The sequence below is a fragment of the Eucalyptus grandis genome, chromosome 1 (assembly GCF_016545825.1).
Source record: "Eucalyptus grandis isolate ANBG69807.140 chromosome 1, ASM1654582v1, whole genome shotgun sequence".
Classification (NCBI taxonomy): domain Eukaryota; kingdom Viridiplantae; phylum Streptophyta; class Magnoliopsida; order Myrtales; family Myrtaceae; genus Eucalyptus; species Eucalyptus grandis.
The window spans coordinates 31,077,618-31,090,309 of NC_052612.1; the positions used below are offsets into that span (position 1 = coordinate 31,077,618).

The following is a 12,692-nucleotide window of genomic DNA, read 5'->3' on the forward strand; positions in this document are numbered from 1 at the left end:
CTATTTTCTTCATTTTATTTTGGGCTTCCTTCTTGGCCATGGCTATATAAACACGACACCACAAAATCGCCCTTGCCCAACATTATCATCACATTGAGGTCCCTCTCTCTCTCTCTCTCTCTCTCTCTCTCTCTCTCTCTCTCTCACGCACACACGGAGACACGCAGACCCACGTACAGACAAACAAATACGCACACAAAGAAGAAGAAAACATGGAGGTATCAATCCAGTCAATTGCAGTAGCAACGATTCTGGCCGTCCTAACCACATGGGCATGGAGGGTGGTGAATTCGGTGTGGTTGAGGCCGAAGAGGCTGGAGAGGCTCCTGAGACAGCAAGGCCTTTCCGGCAAACCCTACACCTTCCTCTTCGGTGACCTCAAGGAGAACTCGCGGTTGCTCAAGGAAGCCTACTCCAAGCCTATCACCATCTTCGACGACATCAAGCCCCGTCTCTTGCCCTTCTTGCATCAATCCTCCCAAACTATGGTATGCACATCTTCATGTTATCACTCTTTGTGGCACTAATATATTCCTATTCATTAACACTCGCTTGATTTCGTCCATTGATCAATGCTGTTTCTGATGGAGTTTCAGAACATTTGAATTTATTGTCCTTTCATTGAAAATTAATGCTTCCCCGTTTTGAGTTTTGGCAACCAAAGATGTTAATACATCTCAAGTCCTTTAAATATGCTTATTTCGATATACAAGGGATATCTTACTCTACGAAAGCGAACATCAAATAAAACTTGCATGCGACCATGTTATTTGATATATATTTGCACAACACAACATGAATTTCTTGGGATAATTACAAAAAAAGAAGAATTTCTAAACATGTTATAAATATGTCAATTTTGTCAATATAATTTTAAATATTTCAATAATTTGCTAACACAGTCATTTTGGTCGATTTTAGCAAAAAATTGTTGATGTGGACATGAGTCATTCTAAATTTTTGCAGTTTTTAATAATTTTTATAATTTTCTTTTTCCGTGGCAATACCCATGCCAGCCTTAGGCAGGGGTGTCAAATGAAGACCGAAACAGGGGCGTCCCGAGCGGCGACTACCAGCACCAGTACGGCACCTTCCAAGGCGTCGCCAACTACCCGCCGCCGAACCCGCCGCACTAGCAGCCGGCGATCGGCTACCCCCAGCAGGCGCCTCCGCCGGGCGCCACCGATCCCTCGGCCCCCTCCTCCTCCACCTCCCCACTATTACCATCATGGGTATCACACCGTCCCAGGTACAAAGTCGCTTCCTTTGGAATCGCTTGCGAGCAGAGTTAACTTCAGGATGTAAAGTTTGAAAGGGGCTGTCGGTGAAAGTTCGATTCAGGGATCATTTTTTTTTCCGTTGATCCTGGAATTTGGTCGTGGTGCATTTGAAATTTCTGTGTGATCATGATGGAATGCTTCTAGGGAATCTTGGGATTTTGATTTTGTCTTATGAACTGCCAATATGCTCACCTCTGTCTATTCACTCTAGCATGGAATGATGTATTAATGGATATGGTTTATCCGGTGGGTTTAGTTTTTTGGCGAAAGGTTCAGCATCCTCATCTTTTGAGACATTGGATGTATGGGGGCGTGGGAGAGGAGTCCATGGAAGATGTTGAAATTATGTGAAATTAATCGGACCAGCACGTTTGTCCTCGTTTTGTTGACTCCTTTGAACGTGGCCGCTTTAGCTGTCAATCATGCTCATACAGAGGAGAATCATATGTTTTGCCCGATGTGTTGTTCCAGGGTTCTCAGAGTTTAAGTCGGATAAAATGCGGAAGCCACTGGTGTCTCGAGTAAAATGCTGTCTACTGAGCATAAATATGGCTCCGCCTATGTGTTCGCCTTACTTTGAAGTCATAAGTGCTCAGATGCGTTTTCAGTTGTGAATTACATCTAGATAGGAGCAGCTAGAGGAAGATGAGTAATTTTAGCCGGCAAATACTGTGACTGATGGGGTTTCCTTCACTGTAGGTGGTGAAATGATCTGTTGTATCCTTTTAAACTTGATCAGATTCTGTAGGACTCAAAAATTGGAAAATGTGTCTCTGAAACCTTTTCTCCTCGGTTCTCTTTTCACCTTTCTCGAATAGATAACTTACGGGAAAAATGAGAACTAAGTATGCCCATATTGATGATTTTACTGATTGCCCTGATGAAACAAAAATGATTGATGATCTTCATTCTGTATGCTTTGCAACATTTTACTGGGGAGATTTCATTTCACAGAAAACTTTTTCAGGTTATGCTGTTGCTGAAGGAAGACCAGTAAGAGAATCACGGCTGCCTTGCTGTGGTATTGGAGTTGGATGGTTTCTGTAAGTTACTTTCTTTACCAGTGGGTTGGATTTCATGTATTGGCTAGAGCATAGCCAACTGTGAAGCATGATGGAGTCAACAGTCCCTATAACTACAAGGACTGCGTGACAATTCTTGAGCCTGGATGTTGCAGATTATTATGCTTCATGAGTTCAACATTTGTATATTTTGTGATTCTCATTGGTACCTGGCCTTCAAGTTTGAAACCAGAGAAATCCCATGTGATGGTTCTTTTACCGAAATCTGAGCCTTATATTCATCATAATTTCGATAACTTTATGATCATCAGCTAATTTAGGATGTCTGATTTGTTGAAGGTTTATCCTTGGCTTCTTCCTTGGTGCTATCCCTTGGTACATTGGACTACTTCAACAATAAATAAAGAAAAAAAGAAAAAGGGGTCGAAGTAGCAAAATGCTAATCGAAAAGACGTTTTTCTAGAAGTCCAAGACATGGTGATTATCAATTGTCGTCGAACCGCTTTCAACAAGACGTCATTGACTACCGTCTGCCTTTTTGGCTGTGTGGGGCCGACGCTGAACCATCTTCGGCCAAAATGCCAGCGCGCGCTCCTGCATACGCAGGGGATGACGTTTTACTGGGGAAATTGTCAGCGTTCGAGATTTTATCTCCACTCGTCTTTCTTGCCCGCCACGATACATAATTTGATGCGTCTGAGCTAAATCGCACTGCGTTTCCGGTTTTATATCCATTCTGTCGGCCATCCCCAAACAGCTTTTAAAAAGATTGAAAACAAGAATTTAAAAATATTTACATAATTCTTTTTAAGATTTATAAACATTCAAATTAACGAAATGAAGTAATCTGAGTAATTTTTTTTTTTTTTTTTTTTTCAAATCATGTCATCTTGCACCTACCCTTTTGGCCTTAAAATGTAGGGGATGATGTTTTACAAGGAAAATTGTCAGTATTTAGGATTTTGACTTAATACGTCTTTCTTATCCGTCAGGAGACATAAGTTGATGTGTTACAGCTAAATTGCACTGTGTCTCTAGTTTTATATCCATTCGGTGGGCCATCTCCAGATAGCTTATGTCAAAACCCATGAAAAGGCTTGAAAACAAGAATTCAAAAATATTTACATAATTTTTTTTTAGGATTTATAAACATTCAAATTAACGAAATGAAATGATTTGGAGTGGTTTTCTTTTTACTTTTTTTTTTTTCAAATCATGCCACCTCGCACCTACCCTTTTAGCCTTTGTATAATGTAGAATGCTTGAAAACTTCAAAATTGCTTTACATTGATGTGTCAAGGCACACGCAATTCTTCCACAATTATTTAAAATTGCTTTACATTGATGCTTTTGCAAAAATGAGGTTAACCAACGTAAACGATGCACATAGATATCGCATGAACAAGGAGCTCTCACGGATAACAATGACTCCTTGCCTTATCTTCGCCTTTATCCCCAGAACGAGCCAAAGTTGCAGCCAGAGAGCGAACAAAAGCTGGAAAACAACCGAAACGACAACCTGTTGCTCTATTCGCAACCATTCAAGTCGACATCATATGTACATTAGGAGATGATAAACTGCAGATAGTCAAACGATATTGCAAAATTATTTATTAGGCATAAATATTTCAAATTTGATACAACACTTATCGAAGGCTTTTTACACCATCACGATGAACAAGATGTGAATCCCAGGTTTTTCCTTTTTTCAATAACATGCCTTGCCAGCAAAGGAGAGATTCCATTGCCGTTGAGAAATTAGACATTGTACTTGTCCTAAACTGATTTAATACGTGTGCTATACTCATCCTCGCATTTTGAGCGGTGAATAGGCTTTTCTTCTCTTTATTTTGGGTTTCCTTCTTTTTTCTTTCATTTTTCTTTCATTTTTGATTCCAACTCTGGTCACGGTCAAGAAGCTTCTTGGCCAACAGACACACGGCTCTGTATGTGCTATGGCTATATAAACACCACACCACACAATCGCCCTTGAAGTCTCTCGCTCACAGCATACGGACAAATATATACGCACACGCAGAAGAAAAGATGGAGGCATCGATCCAGTCAATTGCACTAGCAACGGTTCTGGCCGTTCTGACCACATGGGCATGGAGGGTGGTGAACTGGGTGTGGCTGAGGCCGAAAAGGCTCGAGAGGCTCCTGAGACAGCAGGGCCTCTCCGGCAAACCCTACACCTTCCTGTTCGGTGACCTCAAGGAGAACTCGCGGTTGCTCACAGAGGCCAACTCAAGCCCATCTCCGTCTCCGACGACATCAAGCCTCGTCTCTTGCCTTTCTTGCATCAATCCTCCCAAACCTATGGTATGCACTTCTTCATAGTATCACTCTGTGTGGAACTTTTATTTTCCTTTTAATTAACACTCGCTTGGTTTCGTCCTTTGGTCGATGCTGTTTCTGATGGAGTTTCAGAACATTTGAATATACTATCGTTTATCTTGGAAATTCTTACTTCCACGTTTTGCGTTTTTGCGACCAAAGATGTTAATGCATCTCAATTCCTTTAAATAATTGCTTATTTTGATATGCACACAATAAGGACACATCTTACCATACAAAAGCGACATTAAATAAAACTTGCATGTGACCGTGTCGTGTGACAGCAGACCATGTATTTCATTTGGCACGGTGGCTCTTACCAAGTGCATTGCAGGCAAAGACTCGTTCATGTGGATAGGACCAACACCGAGAGTGCGCATAACGAACCCCGAACAACTAAAGGAGATCTTCTCCAAGATAAACGACTATCCCAGGCCAGGCTCCAATCCCCTGGTGAAGTTGCTCGCCGATGGACTCGCGAGTCACGAGGGCGAGAAATGGGCACGGCACAGAAAGATCATCAATCCAGCATTCCACATGGAGAAGTTGAAGGTACATGAAACTATTCCCTGGTCAACTGAATTGAACCACACACATTGACGCCTCAGGATTTCTCTTTTAAATCCTCCTTTGCTTTGGTCTGTTGCTTTTGCAGCTTATGTTGCCCGCATTTTATTCAAGTTGCACTGAGATGGTTGGTAGATGGGAAAAATTGGTATCGGTAGACAGATCCTGCGAGATCGACGCGTGGGTCGACCTTCAAAATTTGACTCGTGAGGTGATCTCTCGAACAGCGTTTGGCAGTAGCTTCGAAGAAGGCAAAAGGATCTTCGAACTTCAGGGGGAACAAGCCCAGCTCACGTTAATAGCCCTTCAGTCGGTGTACATCCCTGGCTGGAGGTAAAATCGTTCATCATCCATAAGCTAATTGAATCTAAATGAGCTTATGGCTTACAATCATGACATTCTTAAAAAAATCCAACTATTTGATTCAATGTTTCGCAGGTTTGTGCCAACTAAGATGAACAGGAGGATGAAGAGCATAGATAAGGAAGTGCGGGCTCTGCTCATGGACATCATCCGCAGAAGAGAGAAAGCAATAAGGGAAGGGGAAGCTGCTGGCGATGATCTGCTGGGGCTGTTGCTGGAGTCAAACATGAAGGAGAATGTCGGGATGAGCCTTCACGATGTGATCGAGGAGTGCAAGCTTTTCTACTTCGCTGGACAAGAGACCACTTCGGTCTTGCTGGTTTGGACCATGGTCTTGTTGAGTGTGCACTCGAATTGGCAAGCACGAGCTAGGGAGGAGGTCCTCCAAATCTTCGGAAGCGGGAAACCTGACCCTGACGGCTTAAGCCACCTCAAGATTGTAAGTTCAATGCTCTTTTCCTCTTTTGTTGAGAATGGGACTCATAATAGGTCCGATCTAGAGAGTTCTTCACGAGCATCTTTTATCACATGACACATGATAATCATTCTATAATTACTGGATGCGATTTTCCGATCCTTAGTAGATGAAATGTTTGTTTAAATATAATGTTATCCTATGAAGATGAACACGACAATGAAGTGACAGGACAATTTCTTTGCACACTTGAATTGAACTTGGATTTCCTGTCGACACAAGAACCTGACTTTTTGGACAATAGCCTCCAGCTCCTTTTTCTGGATAAATTACAATATATTTCCATCTCTTCGAGGATATTGATATCATTCCAGCATCGTGATCGTTCATAGATGCTCCTACATGCGCATCTCTACCATATGAATTCTTCTAAGAATTTGTCGTAATCAGGTCACAATGATCTTAAATGAGGTGTTGAGGCTATATCCACCGGTGACTGAGCTGGGGCGGAAGGTTCCTACTGAAACAAAACTCGGGAAGCTGACCATACCCCCGGGAGTCCAGCTCTCAATGCCGACACTCCTCATCCACCATGATCAAGAACTTTGGGGCGAGGATGCCGAGGAGTTCAAGCCAGAGAGGTTTGCCGAGGGAGTGTCCAAGGCCACCAAAACCAAGTCTCCTTTTTCCGTTCGGATGGGGCCCTCGTATATGCATCGGCCAAAACTTCGCGTTGATAGAGGCAAAGATGGCGCTCGCCATGATTCTTCAGCAGTTCACCTTCGAGCTCTCTCCATCTTATGCGCATGCTCCTTCTAATGTCATCACCCTCCAGCCACGATATGGTGTTCAGGTCATCTTGCGCAAGGCAAACTAAAAGTTAGAGATCAGGGTGACATGTAGTGTAGACAAATACGTGGATAGATATAATGTCGCACTACACCATTTTCGAAGTTTGTACGTTGTTGTTTAAGAATAGAAGTTTAGTGGTTGTAAACGTAATCAAATGGCCTCTTAACTAAGTGACCGGTTATTTTAGTTTAATAACAGCAAAACGCTGGATGTATCTGAATCTTCCTTTCAGAAAACCCCAGTAGAAGATAAGCTATGCTTTTTCCTAGTGCTATAATAAACCCATTTATTTCTTTTCAGATGCTGATCTGGATGATTTTTATATTAATTTTTTTTTGTCAATCCCGAATCAAAAGTTAGCTTTTAACATATAGAGATTATAAATGAGTCTAATTTCACTCTAGCCATGTTAATTTTAAAAAATTTCAAAGATTTAATCCAAAAATCAACCTTTTAGAAAAAGTCAATCAAATAGTTGATTTTAGAGTTTGTTAATTTCTATCTATATTTTTTTTGACAAAATTTTCCATATTCTGGCCATTGGAAATGTTGCAAGCTCTCTAGCCAGTGAACATTTTGGTTGGTCAGTAGGTTCAGGTCCTTATTTGAGACTTGTTAGCCATTTTGGGTTTTTATTTGAAATAATAATCACTTCGAATCTTTATTTGAGAAAGTAGACTCACTTTGAATTCTTATTTGAAACTTTTCCTATAAATAAACCGCTCATTTAAACATAAAACCACGGCATAAAATTAACTCACGATTCAAGTTCGAAACAGAAAAAACGCGCACGGCTCTCTGCAACTTGATGTGTGCGGCTTCTTTTCTTTCGTACGATTTTTAAGCTGCTTCACGTACGCTAAAGGGGACATTCGTGTGCCCAAAGGTCAAATATTTGACCTGGGCCCACCAGCTCTTTTGTCCGGCTCCACGTGCGGAGAGATTTTTTTCCTTTCTTCTACGTGCACAGGGCTTCGGCAACTCTTGTGAGGCTGCAGCAGCTTCACGCCAAACGGAGAATTCCTATTATCATCATAGGTGTGCCAGAGTCAACAACTTTGACTCTGGGCCCACGGCCTCATTTCCTTTTTCGAGGGGCAGGGATTCTTTTCTTTTTCTTATTCTTTTGTCTTGCTTTGCACGTCCCATAGAAAAAGTCCAAGAAAGAAAATTGTTACTTCTTTCTTTATCTGATTTCCAATCCTTGGAAGGTGCTACGGCTATATAAACACGACACCACACAATCGCATAAACACGACACCACACAATCGCCTTTGCCCAACATCAAACGATTGGAGTCTCTCTCTCACAGCATACAGACAAATAGATACGAACACGCAGAAGAAAAGATGGAGGCATCGATCCAGTCAATTGCGCTAGCAACGGTTCTGGCCGTTCTGACCACATGGGCATGGAGGGTGGTGAACTGGGTGTGGCTGAGGCCGAAAAGGCTCGAGAGGCTCCTGAGACAGCAGGGCCTCTCCGGCAAACCCTACACCTTCCTGTTCGGTGACCTCAAGGAGAACTCGCGGTTGCTCACAGAGGCCAACTCCAAGCCCATCGCCGTCTCCGACGACATCAAGCCTCGTCTCTTGCCTTTCTTGCATCAATCCTCCCAAACCTATGGTATGCACTTCTTCATAGTATCACTCTGTGTGGCACTTATACTTTCTTATAAATTAACACTTGCTTGGTTTGGTCCTTTGGTCGACGCTGTTTCTGATGGAGTTTCAGAACATTTGAATAATACTATTCTTTATCTCGGAAATTCATACTTCCCCGTTTTGTGTTTTTGCGACCAAAGATGTTAATGCATCTCAATTCCTTTATACAATTTCTTATTTTGATATGCACACAATAAGGACGTCTTACCATATGAAAGCGACATTAAATAAAACTTACATGTGACCATGTCGTGTGACATTTAGACAGTAATTACTAATTACATTGCCACACACACGTATATATAGAAGCACAACACAGCATAGATTTCTGGGGATAATTACCGAAAAAGCAAAACGATCACAAATATATTATAAGAATGCCTTTTAGTCATAAATTTTTCAATTTTGCCAAATTAATCCTATGCCTTTTGAAAATTTGCTAATATAATCATTTCAAACAATTTTGACAAAAAATTGTAGATGTGGATGCCAACCTTCTCATATGGCATGTCTGACATTGATCCGAATAATTTTACAATTTATAATAAATTTTCTGAAATTTATTCTTTTTTTCCTTTTTTTATTTTTTTAACTATTGCCATGCCCTCGCCAACTCTAGGCAACGGTGTTTGGCCCTCACATGTGGTTAGTGATCTCTGCCAGCCGCCACCAAGGCCCTAGACCAGTGAAGGGAAATAAGTGAAAAACAGAACAAAGAAAAAGGAAAGAAAAAAAAAAAGGAAAAATAATGAAAATTGCAAATATTATTCACTTCAACGTTGACTATACCATATAAAAAGGCTAAAAGGTAGTTCACGTTAGTGCCGGCCATGATAATTATTATAACCATCTTTTCCCTCGTCAATATGAATTAAGTCACCCATTTACAAGCAATCCTAAAAAACAGCAGACCGTGTATTTCATTTGGCTTCGTGGCTCTTACCAAGTGCATTGCAGGCAAAGACTCGTTCATGTGGATAGGACCAACACCGAGAGTGCGCATAACGAACCCCGAACAACTAAAGGAGATCTTCTCCAAGATAAACGACTATCCCAGGCCAGGCTCCAATCCCCTAGTGAAGTTGCTCACGAATGGACTCTTTGATCACGAGGGCGAGAAATGGGCACGGCACAGAAAGATCATCAATCCAGCATTCCACATGGAGAAGTTGAAGGTACATGAAACTATTCCCTGGTCAACATTGATGCCTCAGGATTTCTCTTTTAATTCCTCCTTTGCATTGGTCTGTTGCTTTTGCAGCTTATGTTGCCCGCATTTTATTCAAGTTGCACTGAGATGGTTGGTAGATGGGAAAAATTGGTATCGGTAGAGAGATCCTGTGAGATCGACGCGTGGGTCGACCTTCAAAATTTGACCCGTGAGGTGATCTCTCGAACAGCGTTTGGCAGTAGCTTCGAAGAAGGCAAAAGGATCTCCGAACTTCAGGGGGAACAAGCCCAGCTCACGATAATAGCCCTTCAATCGGTCTACATCCCTGGTTGGAGGTAAAATCGTTCATCATCCATAAGCTAATTGAATCTAAATGAGCTTATGGCTTACAATCATGACATTCTTAAAAAAATCCAGCTATTTGATTCAATGTTTCGCAGGTTTGTGCCAACTAAGATGAACAGGAGGATGAAGAGCATAGATAAGGAAGTGCGGGCTCTGCTCATGGACATCATCCGCAGAAGAGAGAAAGCAATAAGGGAAGGGGAAGCTGCTGGCGATGATCTGCTGGGGCTGTTGCTGGAGTCAAACATGAAGGAGAATGTCGGGATGAGCCTTCACGATGTGATGGAGGAGTGCAGGCTTTTCTACTTCGCCGGACAAGAGACCACTTCGGTCTTGCTGGTTTGGACCATGGTCTTGTTGAGTGTGCACTCGGATTGGCAAGCACGAGCTAGGGAGGAGGTCCTCCAAATCTTCGGAAGCGGGAAACCTGACCCTGACGGCTTAAGCCACCTCAAGATTGTAAGTTCAATGCTCTTTTCCTCTTTTGTTGAGAATGGGACTCATAATAGGTCCGATCTAGAGAGTTCTTCACGAGCATCTTTTATCACATGACACATGATAATCATTCTATAATTACTGGATGCGATTTTCCGATCCTTAGTAGATGAAATGTTTGTTTAAATATAATGTTATCCTATGAAGATGAACACGACAATGAAGTGACAGGACAATTTCTTTGCATACTTGAATTGAACTAGGATTTCCTCTCGACACAAGAACCTGATTTTTTGGACAATAGCTTCAAGCCCCTTTTTCTGGATAAATTACAATATATTTCCATCTCTTTGAGGATATTGATATCATTCCAGCATCGTGATCGTTCATAGATGCTCCTACATGTGCATCTCTATCATATGAATTCTTCTGAGGATTTGTCGCAATCAGGTCACAATGATCTTAAATGAGGTGTTGAGGCTATATCCACCGGTGACTGAGATGACGCGGAAGGTTCCTAAGGAAACAAAACTAGGGAAGCTGACCATCCCCCCGGAAGTCCAGCTCTTAATGCCGACACTCCTCATCCACCATGATAAAGAACTTTGGGGCGAGGATGCCGAGGAGTTCAAGCCAGAGAGGTTTGCCGAGGGAGTGTCCAAGGCCACCAAAAACCAAGTCTCGTTTTTTCCATTCGGATGGGGCCCTCGTATATGCATCGGCCAAAACTTCGCGTTGATAGAGGCAAAGATGGCGCTCGCCATGATTCTTCAGCAGTTCACCTTCGAGCTCTCTCCATCTTATGCGCATGCTCCTTCTAATGTCATCACCCTCCAGCCACGATATGGTGTTCAGGTCATCTTGCGCAAGGCAAACTAAAAGTTACAGATCAGGGTGACATGTAGTGTAGACAAATACGTGGATAGATATAATGTCACTGTTGGAAATGGTGATCCATTTTCTAGAATTTCCTAGAGTTGCTAAACTTCTAGAATTACCTAGATGAAGTTTCTGGAAGAAAGAGGAAAATGTCCAACATGTAAGAGAAGTCTCTAGAAGAACTACAATCTAGAATTTCCTAGAATAAGCCTAAGTGGACAACATTCCACATTATTCTAGAATGTTGTATTTAGTCTCTATAAATAGGAAAGACGGAAAGCGTAGCAAAACAACAAATGTAAAAGAGTGAGAGGAGCATGAGATAATACTCCATATTATGAATCTCCTCCACCAACACTTCCTTCAACTATTGTAAAATTGAAACTATTTACCATATCCATGTTCTTTGTCCTTCAATTATCCTATTTTATCCCTTGTCCATCCACACTACAAACTATACCATACACTTGCACACATCACTAACCATAAACTATAACTAATACCAAAACCATGCTTCCGCAATGCACACATCCAAAAAAATTTCAACAGTCACACTACACCATTTTCGAAGTTTGTACGTTGTTGTTTAAAAATAGAAATTTAGTGTTTGTAATCGTAATCAAATGGCCTCTTAAATAAGTGACCTGTTATTTTAGTTTAATTACAGGAAGATGCTGGATGTATCTAAATCTTCCTTTCAGAAAAACCCCAGTAGAAGATAAGCTACGCCTTTTCCTAGTGCTATAATAAACCCGTTTATTTCTTTTCGTAGACTGTTCTGGCCAATGACCAGTAAAGATGGCTTTATTATCCCTATTCTTCAGATTTTAACGTGCACTAGAGGATACAAAAATTGAACCACATTTCTCCACAAAGGAGAAGAACCACACCAGCTTTATTTTGTGCTAGAGACCTTCAACTGCTTGGTCCAAAGCAAATGGAGCCATTGCCGTTAGTGAAAGTTTGATTCGGGGATAATTTTTTCGTTGATCCTGGAATTTGGTAGTGCTGCATGGGAATTTCTGTGAGATCTTGATGAAATGCTTGTAGTGAATCTTTGGATTTTAATTTTGTCTTACGAACTGCTATCTTTGCTAATTCACTCTAGCATGGGATGATGTGTTACGGATATTTCTTAAAATAAAAAAGTCATTTTCCATTTCTTTCTTTTGCCTTGTCATTTTCAAATAATTTCCTATTCAATTCTATTGAAAACCCAAAAAGTTAAATGGTTGACTTTTTGTTAACTTAGTGGTCAATCCATTGATCAAAAGTCAATTCTAAATCAAAAGTTGGCTTTTTACATAAAAAGATTATAAATGATTCTAATTTCACTCTAGCCAAGTTAGTTTTCAAAAATTT

General features: G+C 41.2%; 2 protein-coding genes and 1 pseudogene across 2 annotated transcripts; all 3 read left to right on the forward strand.

Annotated features, from left to right (window-relative positions):
* Nucleotides 1-212: 212 nt before the first annotated feature.
* On the forward strand, nt 213-2,702 carry LOC104451602. Its single transcript, XM_018875530.1, has 4 exons — nt 213-488; nt 967-1,249; nt 2,248-2,323; nt 2,642-2,702. The coding sequence occupies exons 1-4, from the start codon at nt 213-215 to the stop codon at nt 2,700-2,702; spliced, it is 696 nt and encodes a 231-aa protein (XP_018731075.1).
* A 1,583-nt stretch (nt 2,703-4,285) lies between these two features.
* LOC104451599 lies at nt 4,286-7,104 on the forward strand (annotated as a pseudogene).
* A 999-nt stretch (nt 7,105-8,103) lies between these two features.
* On the forward strand, nt 8,104-11,730 carry LOC104448625 (cytochrome P450 72A15). The gene is made up of 5 exons (XM_010062480.3): nt 8,104-8,462; nt 9,458-9,675; nt 9,762-10,006; nt 10,112-10,475; nt 10,902-11,730. Exons 1-5 carry the CDS (start codon nt 8,186-8,188, stop codon nt 11,328-11,330), a joined length of 1,533 nt encoding a protein of 510 aa, XP_010060782.1. The 5' UTR covers nt 8,104-8,185; the 3' UTR covers nt 11,331-11,730.
* Nucleotides 11,731-12,692: the final 962 nt, after the last annotated feature.

What these genes read in the sequence shown, in the direction of transcription:
- LOC104451602 (XM_018875530.1), top strand. Translation starts at nt 213, where the DNA reads ATGGAGGTATCAATCCAGTCAATTGCAGTAGCAACGATTCTGGCCGTC. An exon ending in ATCAATCCTCCCAAACTATG is followed by an intron (nt 489 to 966) that starts GTATGCACATCT and finishes AAATTTTTGCAG; the next exon opens with TTTTTAATAATTTTTATAAT. An exon ending in TGGGTATCACACCGTCCCAG is followed by an intron (nt 1,250 to 2,247) that starts GTACAAAGTCGC and finishes AAACTTTTTCAG; the next exon opens with GTTATGCTGTTGCTGAAGGA.
- LOC104448625 (XM_010062480.3), top strand. Translation starts at nt 8,186, where the DNA reads ATGGAGGCATCGATCCAGTCAATTGCGCTAGCAACGGTTCTGGCCGTT. An exon ending in TCCACATGGAGAAGTTGAAG is followed by an intron (nt 9,676 to 9,761) that starts GTACATGAAACT and finishes TTGCTTTTGCAG; the next exon opens with CTTATGTTGCCCGCATTTTA. An exon ending in GCTTAAGCCACCTCAAGATT is followed by an intron (nt 10,476 to 10,901) that starts GTAAGTTCAATG and finishes TGTCGCAATCAG; the next exon opens with GTCACAATGATCTTAAATGA.